Here is a 21,570-nt window from a genome sequence, read left to right on the forward strand (position 1 = left end):
CAAAGCAGACACTTACTAAAAGGTGAGGGATGCAATGGGGAACACCACAGGGTTTGTTGGGACACACAAACAGAGCTGAGAGATCTAGCAAAACTGGTGATAAATGATGGCTTCCCACAAACATGCACCTCACATTAATTAGAAAGGAAAAAGCAACAGGCTAATATGGAATCTTTCCAAACCAAGAATCTGCATTACTAAACGCCTTCTCACTTTTACTGATCCTCCCTTTGGACTCACTGTGTCCCTTTTCCATCGGCTCCGTCGCGGTGCTGTGAACACGGCACACGCATTCTCTTCACACAGCAGCGAGGGCGAATGGGCACCGAGTTCTCCACGGAGAGTGAGTGGAAAGTTGGGTGGCTGCCACAGAAGGGTATTTGTGATCCTGTGAAATGTGCTGCAATCATGGGGTTTGTTGATACAGGGGGAGTTGCAGAAATAATTTCAGAGAGGAAAGTACCTTGTCAGTGCATGCTTTAATTGCTTTCCATAGTAATTTCTGTCCAGCAATCATGGTAGAATTACGGAATTAATGTACGGAATTTCTACCTGGCCAGGCACCCGAGGATGCTGAGTCGCAGCAGTGCGGGTTAACCCGGCAGTATTTCTGTCCGTGTCTGTGAGCCACAGGACTCGTGGCACAGAAACAAGCTCCCCCTGGACACATCGCCACAGACCCTTCATCCTCCAGCCCGGGGGCCAGACACCAGCTGCCTCCCTTGAAAGCAGGAGTCCCACTCACAAGGCTTCCCGCATCCGACCAGCACCCAAAACACTGACCTGGCCTGTACCCACGGGCTCTCCAAACCAGGTTTTTGGCTGGGAGGCTGAGCTGAGCAGCCTTGGCAGCAAACCAGGCCGTGCCAAGGCCATGGGTTTCTGCCCCAGTTCCATCAGAACATTCACCAGAATTGAGTAAGTTGTGGTCTGTCCTCCGAACATCTGCAGTCCAGTCAGAGAAAAGACGCTGAAAAGGTGGGAACTTTGAAATGAAGGAAGTGAAGAAGTCGGAAGGAGGGAGAATGAAGATCAGGAAAAGATCACATCATGTAGAGGAAATGGCTTCAGTTTGATGGTCCCAAATACTCTGCTGTGAACCACTCAGCTGTGACCTGAACGTTCCTCCCAAAGGAATGGACGGGCTGTTAAACGGGGTGAGATTTTTTTTGAGCTCTGGTTGGAAATGGATGCAAGAAATGGCACAGACAGGCCAAGTGGGGTGCTGATTGCTTTTAGGAGAGGCTGGAAAACTGGGTGGGCACGTATATTGCTGACAGCTGGGGCAGGAGATGGGGAGGTGAGGGAAGGAAAACTGTGTGTGACACCTTGTGAAGTTACTGCTGTGTGCTCTTCCTCACCTGCCTCGATCTGAAGGAACAGCTGCTTTCCAGGACAAGAGCGTGACTGTCTTGGGTCCCGGCAGCTCCGGCTGCCGGTGAACTTCCTCCCTGTGCCTCCGCCACGGCGTCTATCGGGGGGGCCCGGGCTGGAAGCGCCGACAGCTCGCCGGTACCCGGCCGCCGAGGGCTGCCGCCGCCCTGCTGCAGACCGGGGTGCTCCCCACGCCCCGGAGGAACAGGTGGGCGCCTGCGGGGCACCGTGCGGGGAACCGTGCCGGGCTCCCGCCGAGCAGCAGCGGGACCCGAGAACCGACGGCGCCGCCCGCCGGAGCCCGAGCGGAGCCGCCGCCGCCCCGGGCCAGCAGGGGGCGCCACCGCCCGGCCCCGCCCCGCCCCGCCCCGCCGGGCCGCGCGCCGGCCCCGCGCCCCGCGCGAGCCCACGCACCGGCCGCCCCGCGCGCCGGGACCAGCGCGGCCGCCGCGGCCATGAGACGCATCGCGCCGCGGCCGTGACAGCGGCAGGAACCGGAGCGGCCCGTGCTGCCCCGGGCCAGGCAGGTACCGGAGCGGCCCGTGCTGCCCCGGGGGCGGTCCGGGCAGGGGTGTCTCTCGCGGGGTCTCCTGCGTGCTGCCCGGGGTGGCTGCCGGTCGGTGGCGGTTCGGGTGTCGGCTCCGGGGGGCTGGGGGGGATGCGGGGCCGGGTCAGGACGCGCCGGACAAGCGCTGGGTGAAGCTGCTGCCGGTCTGGGAGCGGCGGAGGCGGCTGGTTCGGTCAGCCCGGCGGCCGAGGGGAGGGGGCAGCGGGGGCGGCGGTGTGTGCGGAGCTGGGGACCCGCCGGGCGCTGCGCTGGTCCGGGCGGGAATGACCCGCAAGCCGCCGCGGCTCGGGCTGCCGGGAGCGGCTGCGCCTGCGGCGCGTTCGCGGAGTCGCTTCTGCCGAGCGGTGCCGGAGTCGCCGCGCTCCGCATCCCGGTGTCGTTCCAGGAGACCTGTCGAGTGCGCGTCACTTTGCGCTCCTCTCAGCAAACAAAGACAGGCAAAGCGGTTCTTTTGTTACTGTCTTGTACCTTTAGACCCTGCCGGAGAAACGCGGGCTCTCCTGGAGGGGGGCAGCCCGTGCACTGGCGCGGGGAGCGCGGGCGGGAAGAGGTGCAGTCGTGGCTGAGCGGCAGTTGCCCTTGCGGATTTTGTAAGTGCAACACAACAAACAATAGAATATCATATTATCATGGGATTAGTCTGAAATAATGGAAAGTAAGAGGGGAAACTGTAAACATTATTCAAAACGCCAGTTTGAAATTCTCAAACAAATCATCCAAAGCAAACAGTAGCTGAGTGGAACTGTTTTCTTTGCAGGGAGTTTCCACTGGAATAAATAGCAAGTTCTGTTAAAAAAAAAAATATCTGCAGCTGGTTGTAATACTTACAGTGCTTGCCAGGGGCTGGAGTGTGCCCACGACCAGAGAGGTCCTTACGATACAGAGGGATGTTTTATTGCAGCTTTTGCTGCCAGTTCTTTAGAGACTCTTGCAGTTTTTACCTATGGGCCCTACCTAAAACGGAGATGTCTGTTTTTCCCTTCCCATCTTTTTCTACATTTAGAACATCCCTTAATATTATTTTTTTCCTAACCAGACCTGTGTCTGCTGATGCCTTTGTATAACCCAGAGGTTGCTGTGATGTGCCAGCCCTGCGTCACCTGCAGAGAAGGAGAGCGGGCCTTTAGCAGGGTGTTCTTTGCCTCGGTGTCACAGCCGGTTGCTGCTGCTGCAGGAGCTCCTGCGGGGGTTGTATTCCCTGGGATGCACAGAGCCCTGTCGGGCCCCTCTGATTTCCCAGGGGTTTCTTCAAGGGACTTGATCGTGACTTTGCCCAGCATGAGTTCTTGAGGTAGCTAAGGCGCTGGTGGTTGATGGGGTGTGTATGAACAGCACTGCTCCTGGCCGTGGGACAGCTGCCTGACACCATGCTGAGACAGCTGCGGGGTGTTCTGGGTGCTCTGCGGGGCACACTGAAAGACAAGTAACGCATTTAGTTTGTGAGCCAGAGAGAAAGTGGTCAGGAGGCCGTTTTGATACGCGCAGACCTTTGAAACCTTCCCCCCAAGGCTTGCAACTAAAGTTTTCTCAAAGATCTCGCTGCCTTTACAGGCAGTTAGCTTGATTGGGAAGCTTATTTATTTAACGCCCTCCAGTGATGTTTTAAAAATTAACGTAGATTCATTTCAAGAGGAAAACAAATATTAATGTTTATTGGTTTAAAAAGATTTACATGTTCTGAGAGTCAGGTGCTGCAGGGAATCCCTGTCAGTCCCAACAGCACACTTGCGATGGGTGCATAACCCAGGTTTGGATAGGGATCTCCAGCCATGGTGACACGGCTGGTCTCTGCTCACCCTGCAGACCCGCGGTGCCCAGTGAAGGTCTTTTCATGGACAGCACTGGACACGGTTCCTTTCTCTTGACCAGTCTGTAAGTGCTGCTGCACTTTAGGTTTTGGGTGAACACACATGGAGTTTGCTTAATGTGGCTCTGGTCTAGGTGAGCTTGGCACTCGCAGAAGGGACTGTTTATGCTTCTTGGTGCTTGGTTCATTCTAACTCGGCCAGGCTGGCCCCAGAAATGGGAAGCGTGTGCCCTTGACTTTGCAGAGGAGCCAGCTCCAGGGCCTGGAACTCTTTTAGATCGTAACCAGGGGATGTGACTCGAGCATCTGTGTGGTCAGACTGGTTTTGCTTCATAGGTGTGGGAGATGCTGAGGAATGTACCATTGTTGTGGTTTCTCTTGATTATCCTGAAGATGTAGTGGATGTTTGTTCTTCATGACTGGCCATGAGGGTTCTCAGATCCTCTTCTGCTTGTAATGTGGAAGATTCTGATTTGTGGCTCTGATGCAGAGATCCTTCTTGTGGGTCCTTTCCTAGTCCCCAGTGGACAGCATTACACCAGCACACCTGCCGCAGGGTCACCCCGCTCTGCTGCTTCCCCCTCTGTCACACCAGCACCCCCACAAACACCCCCAGGCTCCGGTGTTTGTTCACTTTCATCCACACATCACTCACTGTTCCACCCTCTCCGCTGCCGCCACCACAGCAATTCCACCTGCACGGGGCTGCACCCGTTTCAGACAAACGCCCCGGCAGCCTCGGAGCACCAGCAGCTCGTGGTGCGTGTGGCAGCGCTGCCGGGGAACCGCCGTGTCCTCCGGCTGCACGCTGGCCTGCAGAGGTGGCCTGGGGGGACACACCGAGCTGCATGGCTGGGGTCTCGCTGGGACAGGACGCCTGCCTCGCCACCCCCGGCCCTCCGAGTGCTCCTGCTCAGGGACCCGGCGTCTCCTCACACGTGCGCCTTGGCTTGTCTGGGAAAGCATCGCCAATATGAGTACTTACGCCTAGCAGGGCAAATAGCCCGTCTGCTTAACAGCACCTTCTCCGTTTCAGCCAGAGCTTGGGACTGTAGCACTACTGCAATTAAAAAAAATAAATGAATCTTCCACTTCTCGGCATTTTCTCCTGAGGCATCATGGAGCTGTGGGAAGAACAGCTGGCGCGGAGATCTGGGCACACGGGATCAGCCCCTCTGCTTGTCTCCACAGTGCTGCCCTCCTCATTTTCCCCTGAAAGCAAATGGCAGCACAGATAAGGATGTGAGAGTTTCCAAAACCTGGCGCCCATAGTTAGCCCCTCTCAAAACAGGTAGGGTGGAGTCCAGCTTGTGGCATGTGAGAGAGAAACTGAAGCAAAACAGGATGTTTTTGTGATTTAAAACATATTTTTTGATAATTCCTATTGAAGGGCTTGTTTTGGTTTGATTTTTGAAGTTGCCTGCCATGTTTATTGGGAAATTTATCAGCCAAAAGTTTGGTGCACGTATGTATGTGCATGTGTGCTTGTGTAGGGAGAGCAAACGAAGAGGCTCCTGTTCAGCCTCAGGACAGTCTTCTAACTGAAAAGTAATAAAACCGGTAGGGACTAACAGCTAGGAGATGGAAAATATAAATTCCATCTATGTAGCTCTTCTGAAAATCTTGCTGGATAATCGATTTCTGCTCTGAACACCTTGAAATTGGAAAGATTCTATTAAATTATAAAGTATTTATCAAGGGCCCACAAAAATGCTTGTGACTGGAGGTATTAGTTTACACATAAACGTGTGTTAAACCCAAGTAATGTGAAATGAGGTGTAAAGGGGAGATTAGGAAATGTTTGGGGTTGTTGGTTCCCCATACTGTGTCCTGTGCTTGGCATAGTTTTCACACTGATTCCTGCAGAAGTTAAGGCAAAAGTGGAAAAGCAATGCTGAGGGAAGAGGAGGCAGGGAATAACATGTGAATCAGAATAGTTGTCTTTAAATAGAATGTTTTTCAGAGTTTTCCACGCCTGCCCCTTCGGGCTGCTCCGCACACAGAGGCGCAGCAGTGACGTCTCCCAGCCGCGTGGCCACTGGCGGCCCCCACTGCCGGGACCAGGTGCCACCTCTGTGTCACAGCATCTCTGCCTCTGTCTGTGCCCTGGAGCCGGGCCGGGCCGGGCCGGGCAGCGTCGCGCTGTTGGCCCGCGTCTGGCTGCCTGGCGGCGCCGTGCCCGCGCTGTTGAACCCCCGGCCCTGCCAGGACCCGCACGCTGTTTGCAGGCCCCTCCTTTGCACCTTCCTCTTCACATGGGCTCAGCCCACGTAATGCGGCTCTCGCCTGCCTTTCCGTTCCTGGCCTGCCCCGCTGCTCAGCAACGTCTCTCTCCTGACCTCTGTCACTGTTCGACCCTTAATGTCTTCCTGCATCTCCAAAAAATGGCAAAAAAAGTGCAATTGTTCAAGCCAAAGTCTACTTTTATTTGCCCAGCTCACGTAACTTCAGGCTTGCACGTCTGCTGAAATTCATTTCAGGCTGAGATACCTATTTTTCATTTCCATCAACTGCACAATTCTGTGGGATTAAATCCTACAGTTCCACACTAACCTATTATGCGTTTTGAGGAGTTTGACAGCGAGTGTTACTAATAAGTGTGTTACCAGCCCTGATGCTGACAGGCAGATGAGCAAGCAACAGAAAGAAGAAAATGCCTTTCCTGGTGCGTGTGCTAGCGGAGGTGCCATTGGGTAACCCATTTTTCAGCCAGCCAGCTCTAAGAATGACATTTAACAACCCCAAGTCTGTATAATGCTAACAGGATGCTTATAAGGCAGAGAGGGATTAATGTTCATCTCTAATGAAATCCAGATGCACAGAGCTGCCTCTTCTCAAGGCCTTTTCCATGGCCAAGCTGCAAATAAAATTATTTAATCATTGTAAATAGATGAGAAACACCAAACTTGCAGCATGCAGTAGGTTCTTAAACTCATGGGCACCAAAGGCACTGCCTGTTGGCGAGGATGGGGTTGCCCACCGCCCCTCTGCTTGCAGCAAGACCATTTGGGAGATGGAACTCGGGACCTTTCCTGGGGATTCGCGCCCGTGTCTGTCAGGCTCCGGGCAGCCCCACCTGTCCCGGGGGAGCCCGAGGCGGGGGAGGCGCGGGCGCCCGCGGGCTCCGCTGGGCGCGCTGGGCTCTGCCCGGGGCGTGCGCAGGGAGCGATGGGACTCGCCGCAGCGTTCCCTGGGGACACTGTCTGCTCCATGGACTGAGCTGTCACTGCTCATGATCAGTTGGTAGTTGACACTTTCTTGTCCTTGTGCAGTTCGTATCTCCCCATATTCACGCCGGGGGCGGGTGCTGTGCAGTTCATGCAGTGGCTCATCTGGGCCCTGGTGGGCGCTTGGACCGGCATCCTCGGTCACAGAGACCCTGCTTTGGAGAGGCTGAGGTGATTCTGTAGCTGGGCAGACCCAGCTCTCTATGAGTTTTTAATATGGCAGGAGGAGTTTTGAACCAAGCGAGGGGAAGAGAAGGGGCTTGTTTTAGAGACACAAAGGAATGTGTTACATTTTTATGCTCCTCAGGTTTGGCTGCTCCGCAAGTTTTTCGTTTTGCCAAAGCTCGATTCAGTGAACTATTTGTTTGCATTTTTAAAGAAAGAGAATGATTCTTAATTTACTTTGGCATCAGTGATGAATTTTTATACTGTGAAATCCAGCAAGTTCCCTTCCAATGTTATATATACATACAACTTTACAACAGAAACTTCTGTCCCAAGGTACCAGCTTGAACTACATGGTTTGAAGGGCTTGGTAAAGGTGCGTACCCACCGACTTCCCACGCGGGTGAGCCCGCCGGGTGCCGGAGCGGGTGCCAGGGACCTGGGGCGGCTCTCGGCGCTGCTGCAGGGGAAGGGAGCGCTGAGGAGGGAGTCCCGCTGCAGCGTCCTGTCCAAACACCCACGGGGAATCTGTTGCACTGGGTTTGCACACGGGGATAAGCATTTCACGAAAATCCCAACGGGCAGCGGCTGTTTGGTCTAATCCATTGCCAGCAAATATTTCGAATTTACTCGGCCCTGGACATCAGAATTGCAACCAAACCATCGGGACCTCCAAGAAAAGATGAAGAAATTTTACCAAATGAGGTTTTACTTTTTTCACTGCTTTCGGTCTCCTCTGCTAGCACTAGAAGGGGGAGGCGCTTCCTCAAGCAGCTGTTGGTTCCTCTCCAGGCTGGAAGCATGCAGTACAGAAGTATTTCTAAATCTATGTCAATATTGATCCCTTCAGTTTCCATCAATTAGCAATTTGCTGTGCTCTGCTGGCTACAGAGAAGGGACTTGCATTTGTGTTACTCAAAGTTTTTCACATTGGTATTGATGCAAAATAGACGTTGTGTAAGTGCACCCTTGGGACCGTCAGAACCTGGTCCTGTTGAACGGGATGGCTGACGAACATCCTCGCTGGCAGAAAGCGTTTTTCTTGCAGTGCTTTTGTTGTTGTTGTCCTGGAATGCGCAGACATCCCCCTTCTGCTGAACCTTCAGATTTTCAGAGAAAATGCACGGGCAGTTGCCCATGATTTTTACAGGTCTGTCCACCAACGCTGTATCAGTGGCCTGAGGCTTGGAAACAGCAGACATATTTCAATTCGCCTCTCAGTCCAGCGCTGGATGCTGCACTGAGGTCACACGGGTGTTCACAGCGGCTCAGCTTAAAGCTTTCGGGCCCTTTTGAGGTGCCTGTCCTGCAGTGCGAGTGACAGTGGCAGTTCGTGGTTTAGGGCACCAGGCAGCGCTGTGTCAGGGACCAAACCCTCGCGCTCGTCCCGGGTGGGGATGCTCGCGCTGGAGCTGCAGCCAGAAACACGGACCCGAGCCTTGACAAATGCCAGGTGTCCTGAGCTGGGGTCCAGCCCAGCGTCATTGGAGAACATGGGCCATTCCATCAGCTGTTCAGAAAGAGCTGGGGTGCTCTGGTGAGCCAGCATCCCTGTGCGGGCAGGGCGCCCTCTCTCAGTGCCCCGAGCCAGGCCGGCCCTGCAGGCACAGCAGCCGTGGGAGCAGGGCGAAGAGTGGCGTGGAGCAGATCAGTGTGGGTCAAACTAATCCCCAGGCACCTCCAAGTGGAAAACCCACTCGGCCTTTGGCCGCCAAGAATTGTTTCTCCCAGTCCCCCTTATAAGGGACACGTGAAAGTAAACCAGCAGGGTTCCATTTCTTGGAAGGAAAAGGAAATGTTTCAAAGTGTGTCCTTGTAAACTGATTTACTGCCATCGGGCTCTGCATATTTTAAGAAACGTTTGAGTTTGGTTTGAGCCATGTTTCAGCAGTGAGAGAGAGGGAAGCAGTTAGTGAAACAACACGGGAAGATGTACTTGTGTAAAGCAGCTCAGATAAATATTTACACCCAAGTTTCTTAGCTCTGAGTTCACGCTGAACCCTGCGCTGTCCCTCTGAAGGGACAAATGAAATACTGGGCTGTGGCCACCCAACATTATTTTGTACTTCCTCCTCTGATTAATGAGGCTAATTACAGACCTTAAAGAATTCAAAGGGTTAAAGTGGTGGCAGGAGAGTTAAAGATTCTCCCTAGCATTTGCAAGGAAATGTTAATGCTTTACCATATGTCTGTGCTGGCAAAATTCACCCCAAAGAGCTCATAAAACAACTGCACATTTTTCCTTTCTTCTAGGCACTGCATTTGCACCCTGTGCAAAGTGAAGTAGTGCAGACTATTAAAATATACACATACAGACACATGTGTCCTCACCTGACATGAAGCCGTCTGGAAAAACAAGGCTGGATGGACTGGGACAGGGTTGCGATAGCCAGAGAATGGAATGGACGGCCCGAGTGTCGTGGTGGCAGGAGGCAGAGGGTGGTTAGTGGTTAGTAGTCTTCCAAGCAGTCAGGTCAAAGCTGGAGTAGAGATGTATGGGATAAGAGTAAGGAAGGGCTCAGCTGACTAAAGATTAGTGTGTTCTAGAGCCTATCAGCTGGGAAATGATATGTGAAGCAAAAGAGTTATGTAGAGAGAAAAGCAGAAAGTCACTTTGCTAAGGCCCCCTCTGGCAGCTGGTCGTGGTCCTGGCAGAGCTCCTCAGTTGTCACCTGCTCGTGGACCTTCCTCTAGACACATGGGGTTTGCTTCTCTTCCCTTTGTCACCCGCCCGGAATCTCGAGGGCAGCCGCGGGGCCTGCTGTGCCACGGGTGGTGCCGCAGCACACGTGGAGCTGCTCCCGCAGCTGCTGAGCTCCTGCTGTGCCACGGGTGGTGTCGCAGCACACATGGAGCTGCTCCCGCAGCTGCTGAGCTCCTGCTGTGCCACGGGTGGTGTCGCAGCACACATGGAGCTGCTCCCGCAGCTGCTGAGCTCCTGCTGTGCCACGGGTGGTGTCGCAGCACACGTGGAGCTGCTCCCGCAGCTGCTGAGCTCCTTGCTGCCCCTGGGACGGGAGCCGGGGCAGCACAGCTGGCCCGCGAGCTCCACGAGCCGGACGCCTCAGTCTGTGTAGCTGCTCCGGGCCGTCCCGGGGTGGCACACCCGACAGAGGTGGGACGTTGCCCGCAGAGCCCGGCGGCTCCGAGGCAGCGCGGGCCAGCTGTCCTGTGCCGGCAGCTGGAGGCAAAGTACATTGGTTTGGTCTGGCGTCCTCTCAAATGAGGCACTTGCTGTCACTGTAAGGACTGGAAGGTGGTTGTACCCTGCCCCACCGGTAGCGGCTGAGCGTGTTGGTGGGTTGCACCCAGATGTGGCAGCGAGCTCTCGGAGACTGGGGACGTTCCTGCGGGGTCTGTAAGGGCAGCCGGCTGTGACACCTCAGCCCGCTGCTGGGAAGGCTGATCCCAGCACCCCCGTCCACAGCAGGTAACCCGCAGGGAACAGGGCTCACAGCCCAGCCTGGGAAAGGTGTAATTCCAGGGCTAAACCGGTGCAAACCCAGTGCGCTGCAGCCTGTCTGAGCTGGGCTCAGACCATCCGCACTGGGCAAAACCTGGGTGAGGAGTACGGGACAGACTAGCTTTGGGGGTGACCCCGGGGGAGGCTGTGCCTGCGGGGGTCATGTGTGGCCCCTCGAGTCCTCCTGCCTCTGGGCAGCCGCAGCCCTGCTGCCCCATTGCTGTTCCAGCGGGACAGGGGACCTGGGGCAGTGTGGCTGGGGGCGGCAGCAGCCCAGGTCCCCACAGTGCTGCCGGAGCGTCACCAGCTGGTGGCTTGTCCCATCAGGACGGGGTACAGGGCAGGAGCAGCCGGGCCGCAGCAGCGTGTGCTCTGCTGTTGGTGCCTGGTCAGCGCTGCCGGGGTCCAGTGACCCGGTGAACACAGGTCCGCCTCAAACTGTTAACGCGCCCTGAAATTGTTCCAGGAAAAGTTCTGAATTGCGCAGGAAAAGCAACAGGTTCAGTGTAAAATGGCAAGCCCTGTTCTTTTCAGTTCGTGTAACCTAATGCCCGATTTCCTTTTATGCACCGAACAATTTCCCCCTCTCTTTGTGTCTCTCAGTTTGGGTTTTCTAACTAGAAACGCAACTGCAGTCATACCCAGCACTGTGCACGAGCATCGCGTGCTCACAGACAGGAGACACAACGGAGCAGGAGGCAAAGTGTCTCACATTATCCCATTAAGATACTTCTGTAGGAATGTCGCTACTAACATAAACCCATTACTGGATGGAAGAGCAGCAGCAGTTGTTTTCACATGGATGGGTCCAAGCCCAAGCGATGGGTTAATTGTTTCTGTTCTCTTAACTGTATTCTTAAGTATTTTTTTGAATGTTGCCTGAGAGCTAAATAACCATGTGCTACATTTATACAGCAACTTCTGCTCTTTTCCAGTAGACCACTGAAAAATGTGCCTTTATGGGTTCAGTTGGCTGATAGCAGCAATCAGCGCTCTGCTCTGACACAGCACCGACACTGTGATGAGTGTTTGTAGGAAGAGAGTGTTTCACGAGATATACCCGAGAATGAGAAGAATATTGGTGTTATTGGCCCTGAACAATCTGTGATGCTTCAAATAATCAATGACAATGTTGCCCATGTTTTACTGTTTCTGACTGTACCTTTAGCAACATAAGCCTCCCTGAGTGATCCGAATGTCAGTGTGGAATTGACTCAGAGTCAAAAATGCAGATGAATTGAAAACAAACATTTTATTTAAACACAGTGCTTTGGAGGAGCCTCCTAGTAAAATGAAGGGAGGGCGCTGAAGGAAATCTTTGTGCCACATGGGGTCCTAAGGCTTCCTGCCAGGCACATTTCCATTGGAAAATGTCCTCAGTTCGTGCCAGGTTGCCCACCCAGCACCATGCTCAGCAGCTTTGCAGCAGCCGTATCGTATAGATTAACCCAGAAATTCAAAGTCCACAGATCTGTCACACCTCACTGCGCGGGTGTTGTCACCGAGGGGCTTTGGCAGCATCGGGGTCTCTGATCCCTGCCATCGTCACCGAGGGGCTTTGGCAGCATCGGGGTCTCTGATCCATGCCTGGCAGATGCTGGGGTCAAAGCAAGCACCCGGTGGTTTTGAAGACACAGTGTACCAATGTTTCTGAAACAAATATTTCACTTTATGTTTTGCAGAAATATTGTGCCATTAGAAAAAGTTTCATTTCTGAATGTGGACTAAACGAAATAGCAGCATTCCAGTGCCACAGACATTGCAAGCTTTGGCCAGCTGTTGACAGAAGGAAAATCCACCCTGTTCTAAGCAGATCTCGTTATTTTTCAGTTCCATCCCACCTTAACTATCTGAAGAATAACATTCAAGCACAGAGGTCAGTGGTGGGGGGAAAATCCCACTTGTGCTGGGCAGCTGTGCCGATAGCATAGGCCATACATGGGTTTGGAATGAGGAGCATTGGGCTCACAGCCTCTCCAGTGCCAAGAAATGCTCAGCTAAAACTGGCAGCTCCGAGATGAGTAATGCACAAACGGTCCGGAGTGCTGCAAGTGCTCCAGCACTTCCAGGGTCTGTTGGGTAAACGAGGCTCTGTTTCCATGGCAGCAGAGCAGCGGAGATGAGCCGCGTCCCTCGGGCCGGCCCGGGGCTGCGGTGCCTGGTGGTGTGCGCAGCGCTGGCTCCCGCCGGAGCGCCCCCTGCGGCAGCGCGGGGCACGGTGCGGTCCCCGCGGGCCCCAGGCGACGCTCGAGGACCGGGCTGCGGGGCCGCGGTACCGGTGGCGGCCGAGCCCGGCACCAGGGGGCTCCTGCCCAACACACGGACCTGTGGTGCTTCTGCTGTGCAGTGAGATGGGATGGGCTTTCGCAGCAAAACCATGAAACTGTCCACCCTAGAAACACGCGGGAGTCAGAGCACATTCCACGTGGCACTGGAAGGACCCTCAGGGTGGTAGGAGACTCTGTCCTTGTCCTGCAGCCTCTTAAGGAAACATCATTTATGTTCTTCCTGCTCTGGGATATGGCGTGACTGATGCTTTGCTGTGCTATGTTTTGCAGGAACATTTGATCCTATTAAGGCACCTCTGAAAGCCAGATGTTCCGCTTTAGTAGGGGCTCTCTTTTTTTAAAACAAACATTTTTGAGCTGATGTTATTTTTATTTAGTTCTCTCTGTGAAACTTCCGAAGACAGATCTTTGCTTGGCAAGGTCACATCAGGGAACGAGAGAGAAATCGCCTTCCGTCACTGTCTGCGTAGGATTGTAATATAATTTTGGTTGGAAGAGACCATATAAACATATACACAAAGCACTACTGACATTGCAAAGCTGAGTATTCACGTGTTAGGAAGTTACTTTATTAAATCGTGCTTGCAATCCCGCTCCCGCGTTGCACTGGAGAGCAGCCATCAGCCGGCCTTCCTGCCTGCTCAGAACACCAGGCACCCAAATTCACTGTAATCGCTCTGTTCTTGGCCTTTCCATCAGTGAAATGAGGGTAATACCTTCCTCTAACATCATAAGAATGTCGTGTTGATGTGGTTATAAGGTACTGAGCCGTAATAGTGTCGTGAACTCAGAGATGGGACTAATGAGTGCATAAGCAACAAAGATTTCTACATTCAGCACAGTTTGAGAGGTGTACGGTTAATAAAAGGAACATGCTTCCTCTGCAGGACCTCTCCTCAGCCAGCAATCCTGGTTTCTTTTATTCCTAGGATATTCCACATTTTGATACTTTCAGAAGTCAAAAGATAAATAACGCTCAGCATACTCTAAATTTCCCAGTCCTTAAAGCTCCAATACAGTCAAATGCTAAAATTAGAAATGAGCTGCGGGACAGGTTTTTCCACACTAAGCAAGAGGCATTGGTGTAAGGATTTCTCTCCCAGGCTAAAACATGTCATCTTTCTCCAGCGCATAAAAAGAGACAAGTTCAGCAAATAAAAAGAGACCCATGACCTTCATGTGTATATGTTGTCCTGGGTGGTTATCACATCTGTGTCACAAGTCTCACCATTACAGTCACGTCATTTCTGTGTCACACAAGACTCTGATACAAGCGTCTTGGGCTGGCGCTGCCAGGAGACGGGCCCAGTAACAGTCTGTTTGCTGAATCTCTAAAAATGCTCCTTACAGTATCATATGCTGATCATAGCTTTGTCCAGTCCCGTTTTAAATTGGATTTCTGTACCTTTCCGTAACAAACTATTCCATGGCATGAGTGTGAGGAAGTTTTTCCTGACCTTTAGCCTGTGGATTTTTCTGTGCTTCATTTCATGTCATTACTTTGAATTTTGGCTGTGAAAACTGGAAGCATTTCAAGTTAGGAAAGTTTTAAGTGTCCTGCATAAATGTGAGAGCTGACAAGTGTTTTGATAATAAGGAAGCGGAGGGAGGTGTCTGAAAGCACAGGTCGGGGCTCTCGGTGCTGAGCTTTGGCGAGCGTTAACTGGGTAAGGAGGGAACGGGCGGCGCAGCGAGCAGATCTGCGCGAGGGGCCGGCTGACCCCAGTGTCCTTTTGTCTTGCAGAAGATGAAGCCCATAGTCCAAAGAAGACGATCCACCCCTTCTGCCATTACTAAAGCTCTCGGCAAGTCCAAGTCCCATTCCAGGTAGAGGAAATACCTTTCTGAATCCTTTTTTTCCACCTTTCTGCCTGAAATCAAACTGGTTTTCAAATTCATTTAATGGTGTCGAGGGCAATTTGATTGTGGACAGGTATGGAACAGTTTCTTTTTTACTGGCATGGCATGATGCTCAGCAGTAAAGCTGATGCAAAGGAGGAGGATGGGGGGACGTTCCCGGACCCCTGCCCGCCAGCGGGGACCTGCTCCCCCCGTCCTGTTGAGAGGAACCGAGAGAGTGCCTGGGTGGGGTCTGGCCGCCAGCTCAGGTCACCCCCATGCAAGGCCAGCTGGTTATTTTCTATGCAGATAATGTTAGGTCTATGTATTTGATAACCTGTTACATACAAGTGCAAATCCACCTGGACAATCCTGCACGGTGCAGAGGCACCTGAGTAACGTCAGGTCCCGGGAGCAGCGTGTGAGGTTCTGTAGGGTGGTTTCCCTGTCGACCTGGTCGGATAAACCAGCTCTGACACTTGTGCCGTTCAGCTCATTGATAGCAATCTTATAAACAACCGTTTCTGAGGGATTTGGTTAGTTTGGTTTTTTTTTTCTTTGTAAGAAAGAGATACTAAAGCTGAACTGATTGACAGTTTGATCCTGACCAGCCCTCCTGAAGAATACCCCTTTTATCACACTGGAGGTAACTAATGCACAGTACATCCCACATTTCTGAAACAACTGTGTGGGGTCAGTCTCGTGGGATCATTCAAAATAAAGGGTGGGACTGATTTTCGTTTGGTTGTCTTCTGACCAAGTCATGTGGCTGCTTTGTCATTCGCTCTACCCACTTCTAAATTGCACTAAAAAAAGTACAGAAGAGAAACAAATTCTTGACTTTATTTGGCTGGAGAATATCCTCATGAGGGAGGGAGGCTTCAGCCGTTCCTTGTGATGGATTGCTGCGGAGGGCTCTGGTACATGCCATCTTTGCTTAGGCCACCACAGTATTGGGGAGATGTTTCTTCTCCTGTGCTGCCATTGTGCTTACAAAGCTGTGTAGCCCCTCCAGCCTTAGGGATCCACTGCTGAGACCGGTGGTGGTGCGGATCCCACTGCTCAACTGATGCACGTGGGAAGCCTTTCCTATCAAGTTCAAAGATGATATAGCTTCTCACTTGTAGAGGTAACAGATGCATAAGCCAAGGATTCACTTGGTGGTGGCAGTGGAGTTGTAAAGAGGGAAGAGAGAATTTCTGTTTGCAGGAGCGCGCATGTTCCTGGAACTGGGGATGGTTGAAGAAGCAGCTGATGGCCAGCTTTAACCTCCCTCCGTGAAACTGGAGGGGCCAGATTATGGGGCCAGCAGAAACTGAGTTAGACTAACAATGCAAAAAATACTACCCTTAAAGCCCATATGTTTTTTCATTTGCTTGTGCAGAGACTGCCCTTAGACTCGGGTAGCGTTGTTGAGGGGTGGAGGGAAGGTAAGGATCTATTCCACATGCGTCCTTGCCTGCAGGCACAATACATATTATGTCTATGTGTAGAGACAGTAGGATTTGTGGTAGTTCCTATATACATAAACCCAAGGCCATGTCTCAGAGGTTAGCTAATTAGTCAGGGTCGGGCACACAGAACTGTCTCTGAACAGGCTCAGCAGAGAACTGCTGCTCGTTCATTCAGCACAGTCCTGCTGCAGAGTGAGGGCAGAGCCTGGCGATGGCTGCGGGACCCGCTGGGACCAGCGCCGGGGGCAGCCTGAGCAGGCGCTGGGCGGCGAGGGGAGATGGGCGCTTGGCAGAGCTGGGGGAGCACGGAGAGGGGATCTGCTTCCATCCCCATGGCGGCGTGTTGGCTACAGTCAACGTGCAAAAACCGCCGGGGCTTTTTGGAAGTGGTCAGCATCTCTATCGGCCTCAGCAGAAACAAGATGCTGGAGTGCGGGCAGGCAGAGCAGCATCAGGTGGCCGGAGTTAGGTGAGCACCCACGGTCCGTGGTCCTTGATCTGCAGCCCTAGCGCTGACAAGCAGTTCGGTGCGGATGTGAACACGGGCACAGTTTCCGAGCCCTGCCGCAGGCGCTGGGTTTGCCTGTTCTTTTGAGTCATAGCTCACATGCATGTGCAGGAAATAAGTGTTTTACCTGAGTGAGAAATGACTTAAAAATGAATATTTCAGCAGCTTAACCTCCCCGGATTTGGTGCAGGCATTTAGGGAATTTTCCATCTGCCTAAGGCTGGTAGAATTAATTGGGAAGAGGCAGGTGAACGCAGTTCATACTCGAGAGCCATCGGGGCAGTACTGGGAGAAGCGTGGGCTGTGGGGCTGTTCCACAACAGCCACCTGCGTCCAGTGACGAACCCTGGTGAGAAAAGCTTCTGACAGATCTTATGATCTTCCTTCCTTCTCCAGGGAAACTGCCCTTTCCTCCTCTCATCCGGACAATGGGCTGCCCAGTGGGGCGTTCGGCAGCCCGGGCTCCACGTTCATCCTGGACGAGCGCGTACAGCTGACTGTGGGCCTGCAGACCCGGGAGAGACATCTGATCTTGTTCAGTGACGTGCTGGTCATCGCCAAGTCCAAGTAAGAGGAATTCACAGTCACTCCTCCTCCCCAGCGGGTGCTGTTGGCGCTGGGCTCTGAGCAGTTCGTGAGCAGGCATCAAAACAGCGCTGCTTTACAAGTGTGTCATCTCCCCCTTCCACCTCCGGAAATTCTTCTTGGTATTAATGTTTCACTCAATTTTCCTGAAGGGAAAGGTTGACTAATTGGTTTTGCCCTTTCCCTTATGTGGCTTCTTGAAGAAATAGGATGAGGGCAAGAGGCAGTAAGGACAGAAGACCAACTCCTGGTCTGGCTACTTCTGCCACTCATAAATTGAGAGCTTAGGTGACCTCAGTTATTAGCATAGACTGTAATTAGCCTAAATCACCATCTACCTGCATGTGGCTCTGGTGAATCACATTGCCCTATGCCACAGCTGTCCCACCGCAGCCACCACCCCCAAGTCTCCTTGCAAAACTTTCCTGTAGTGCCTCCACTTGCCCAGACGTTTAGTTCTGGGGTGCTTGTTGCTGTTACTGCATCTGAATGACTGCGAGGTGGCATGACCAGACTCCGGAGCTCTACGTGTTGGGATCTGGCCTAAGAAATCCTTATTTGAATTGCAGATCCTCCTCCAGCCTGAAGCTGAAAAAGCAGGTGCATCTGAGTGAAGTGTGGACCGGCACCTGTCTCAGTGAAGTGACAGAGAAGAAGATGGCTCCTGAGAGCTCGTTTGTCATCGGCTGGCCTACCACCAACTATGTTGTCACCTTCAGGTATCTCAGCAGACACCACAGCTCCCTCTGCAGCCTGGCAGCCCCAGCCTCCCGGCTGCCAGCAAAACAGCGACTGTCAACTTCACTGCTTTACTTCTCCCCACCGAGTAGAGACTTGCACTCACATAGGCAGCGTGGTGAAAACCGGGATGTCGGGACACAGTCATCTTAGAGGATATCTGCAGGCTGGTCCCTGAGAGCCTTCCAGAGGACCAGCCCTTGCAGGTGTTGTGATAGCAAGGGCTGACTCTGCAGAGCACCCTGGAGCATCACAGCCAAATCCACCATAGCAAACCAGCTGCACCTACAAGCATGTTGTTTCAGCACCTGCCAGCAGCCATTTCCATAGGAGATTGGCCCTAGTTTGTGAATTTTTTGTTACGAAGGACAGCTTGGTGAAGTCAGTGAAAAATGCCGATGCGTTGCTGGCCTTAGGACCATGTTCTGACATGCGAGCTGCTGTTCGTGTCTTAGTCCAAACTCAACAGCAGCTCTTTTTCCTTCACGTCACTGAGTAACCCGTGTTGGCAGCAGAAGCTTCTTGGAATGACAGACATTGGGAAGGAAATAATAGGAGAAAGAAAGTAGCAATTAAAGGTCACTGCAAAAATAATAAGGGCCCACAAGATGCGTTAACTCCAACATCACAGAAAGATATTTGTCCCTTATCTCCACACTCGGCAGCCTGGGCAGGAAATGTAGTCCAGTTTGTTGCTGGGATTTTTTTGTTATTATTATTTTTGTTATTAGTTAAAATAGGCCAGAAGCAGGAAGGGACTGTGCTTTTGTTCCAGGGCTGTGCAGGAAGGAACTTCGACTTACAGCTATATATAGCTGAAACTGGGTAGAGTTTCCAAGGGCTGTTCCCCACTCGTCACTCGTTTGATGATCTGCCTCCCTTTTTGTCTCCAGCTCAGCTGACGCGAAGGAGCGGTGGCTGTCGGCGTTGCTGTGGTGAGTGCCCCTCCGTCCGTCCTCCCCGGGCAGTCCCTCTGCGGCCCTCAGGGAACCTTCTCGTGCTGGCTGTCAAGTTCCCCTCTGATCTTCAGCACATTAAGTGTCCAGCTGCTGTCTGAAAACTCCACCTTTGAAAGCTGAATGTAGAAGCCCCTTGGTGACAGTCCAGAAAAGGTGACATCCTGGAGGGGGTCACCCTGTTGGAGCAGCTTTTCCCTTGGGGCAGGAGGCTGACTTTGCTGATCACTCTGGAGATGTCACAAGTGTTCACTGTTACTGATTCTTCACGTGTATTTTGATTTGAACTAGAGTTTGTATTTCGTGGCATCTAGAAGCTACAGTTGTTTCCTGTTATGTTTTATATGTTGTTTCCACTACCATCCAAGCAGAAATGTTTATATAGGTACAGAGAGGGGAAGAAATCTCCTGTTTTGTGGAGAACAGCAGTGATGCCACGGCTGCTGGAAGGTGTTACACTGGACATGTCTGTCTGCAGTAAAGTGCTGTTGTCTGGGGGTTTGCTGGTCTGGGGCCTCAAGAAAGATAAAGAAGCCAGTAGGAGATTATGACCACGCTATGAACACTGCATGGTATTGCTACTGTCATAATGAGTCTGTATTTATTACAGCGCCAAGGAGCAGGTCCCTTGGACCTCTTGGATCCAAATCTTAGGGTCCTTCTCGAGTTTGATTGGGAAGTTATATTCTCTCCCCTTTTATTTGATTTTCAGGCATATCAATGAGGTAAAACAGAATGAGTATGTGAAGAATCTGACCCTTCAGATCCTTGTGCTGGATGCTGACAGCAGTTCATCTGTAAGTAGAGCTGAGAACCTGCTCATGAACTGGCGGAGGCTGTGGGTGGGGGCGGGAGGGCCGGGCTCTGGGGCTGCTGCCCCTTTTCGAAACTCAGGTCCCACCTGAAAAGGGTTTAGAGGGTGCACATCTGGGCAGCTGTGTCCTTCCCACCAGCAGCCCGCTCCGGCACGTTTCATTTGGGAAATCAGGAGGTAGCCAGACCCCTACCAAAGAGCCGTGGATTCTTAAGATTATCCTTGGCCTCTGGCTTCTTTTCTCCTTTTCTTCTGCTTCACTTCATAACTGGTGATGGTTTTGGTTGAGTGCCCAGTCATTCCTGTTTTCAGGACAGTAAGTTGGGGATATGGATTGTGAAAGAGTCACTGGTGTGTTCTCCTGAATTGATTTACTGGACTGTGTCCCGGTCTCTTCATATTAATAGCACACATTTCTAGGCTTTGTGCCAAGTTTGGTGGTCACATTTACCTCCTGGGGATGGACACTCAAGGTTTGTTGGCATTATGCCGTGTTCACCCTTTGGAGTGACAGTGGCACCACTGGCAGTCAAATACCGATCAAATACAGCATCTGAACGCTGGATTCCTGTGATTTCTAATGGACAAAATCTTTTCATGGTATATTAAATCCATGATAGAAGTAGAGGAGAACAGTTTTCACAAGGTATAGCCATCACCCTTAGCAATTATTCCAGTGTAGTTCCAACTTTTCTAACCATGAACATTCAGTAAAGACAGTAAATAGAAGATGAGTGACGTTTTCCCCAGATTTTAAAGCTACAAGAAACTGCGACCCAACTTCGTGTTTTCTTATGAGCTTCCCGTATTTTCTCTGTTTTCTTTCTAGACTACCGCAGTCAACGTGTCCAACGTGGAAACTGCAGAGAGCGTGGTGAAGAGGACCCTTCTGCAGCTCGGCCTTGCTGTAAGTGCAGCTGCGCGGGGTGCGGGACCTGCGCGGGGTGCGGTGCAGCCTCCCGCACCCTCACCCTGGCCCCTCCACCCATGGTTGTTCTGTTCTCTGTTCCTCGCCTGCAGGGCAAGACCAGTGAGCACCACCTCTGGGTGATCTCAGGGAAGGATGACCCTGCTTACCCGCTCATTGGTGAGAGCTCTCCTGTTTTCCCTCGAGTCTAGCACCGCGGGAACGAGTGATAAATGACACTGGTGTATGTGGCAGGAGATATCTCAGACATTGTACTTTTCAGTTTAAAAAGCAGTTGTAGGGGGCCTGTTGCTGATGTGAGATGTGACATCAAGCTGATGTGAGCTGTCACTTGGCTCTTATGATCTCAGCATCCACGTTTAATCAACACATGGTGACATCTTTGAAGTTCTGCACACTTGTCTCCCTTTGCCAAGCAAATCTGTGCATTTCTGGATGGGAGCCCATGACACTTTTCAGCAGATGCTCCAAATAAAAAGGAGATTTTTAGCCTGGCCTAAGAAGTTCTTTCTATGCCGCAGATGTGCTGCAAGGGCAGGACACGGCTCAGAGCCCAGTCCCACCCTGTGGCTGCTGGTCTGGGTCACAGGGCTGGGGGCCGCTCGCCCCTCCTCGCAGGCAGGCTCAGCCTCGCGGCCTCGCTGCTGACAGTCCTGACAAACGTCACGTATTGTGCCAAGGAGCCCGTCACGTAGATCTGGCCAGGGAGGAAGCAAGGAGATACACTGATTTACCCAGCATCCACCAGCTGTTAGATGCGTTTGAACTGCTGCTTGCTTCTCGGACAGATGTGTCAATGTGTGGCCATTGTTCAGCCTGTTCTGCCCTATAACCTACTGCTTAGTAATCTCTGCAT

At 52.4% G+C, this 21,570-nt stretch overlaps 1 protein-coding gene across 2 annotated transcripts in view; it reads left to right on the forward strand.

Moving 5' to 3' along the window:
- The first annotated feature begins 1,796 nt into the window (after positions 1–1,796).
- LOC309444441 (uncharacterized protein) overlaps positions 1,797–21,570 on the forward strand; it is a 28,702-nt gene continuing 8,928 nt past the window's right edge. The window contains exons 1-8 of one of the 2 annotated variants that reach the window (XM_082062251.1): positions 1,797–1,901; positions 14,637–14,719; positions 17,090–17,260; positions 17,848–17,997; positions 18,910–18,951; positions 19,685–19,769; positions 20,616–20,693; positions 20,807–20,873. In XM_082062251.1, coding sequence (XP_081918377.1) covers positions 14,640–14,719; positions 17,090–17,260; positions 17,848–17,997; positions 18,910–18,951; positions 19,685–19,769; positions 20,616–20,693; positions 20,807–20,873 — 673 coding nt within the window. In that variant the 5' untranslated portion in view covers positions 1,797–1,901; positions 14,637–14,639. Of the gene's footprint in view, positions 1,902–11,939; positions 14,720–17,089; positions 17,261–17,847; positions 17,998–18,909; positions 18,952–19,684; positions 19,770–20,615; positions 20,694–20,806; positions 20,874–21,570 lie in introns of those variants that run through there. The other variant, XM_082062252.1, reaches the window with a different exon arrangement.

The sequence above is a fragment of the Streptopelia decaocto genome (assembly GCF_964273445.1).
Source record: "Streptopelia decaocto genome assembly, chromosome: 10".
In the NCBI taxonomy this organism is placed as follows: domain Eukaryota; kingdom Metazoa; phylum Chordata; class Aves; order Columbiformes; family Columbidae; genus Streptopelia; species Streptopelia decaocto.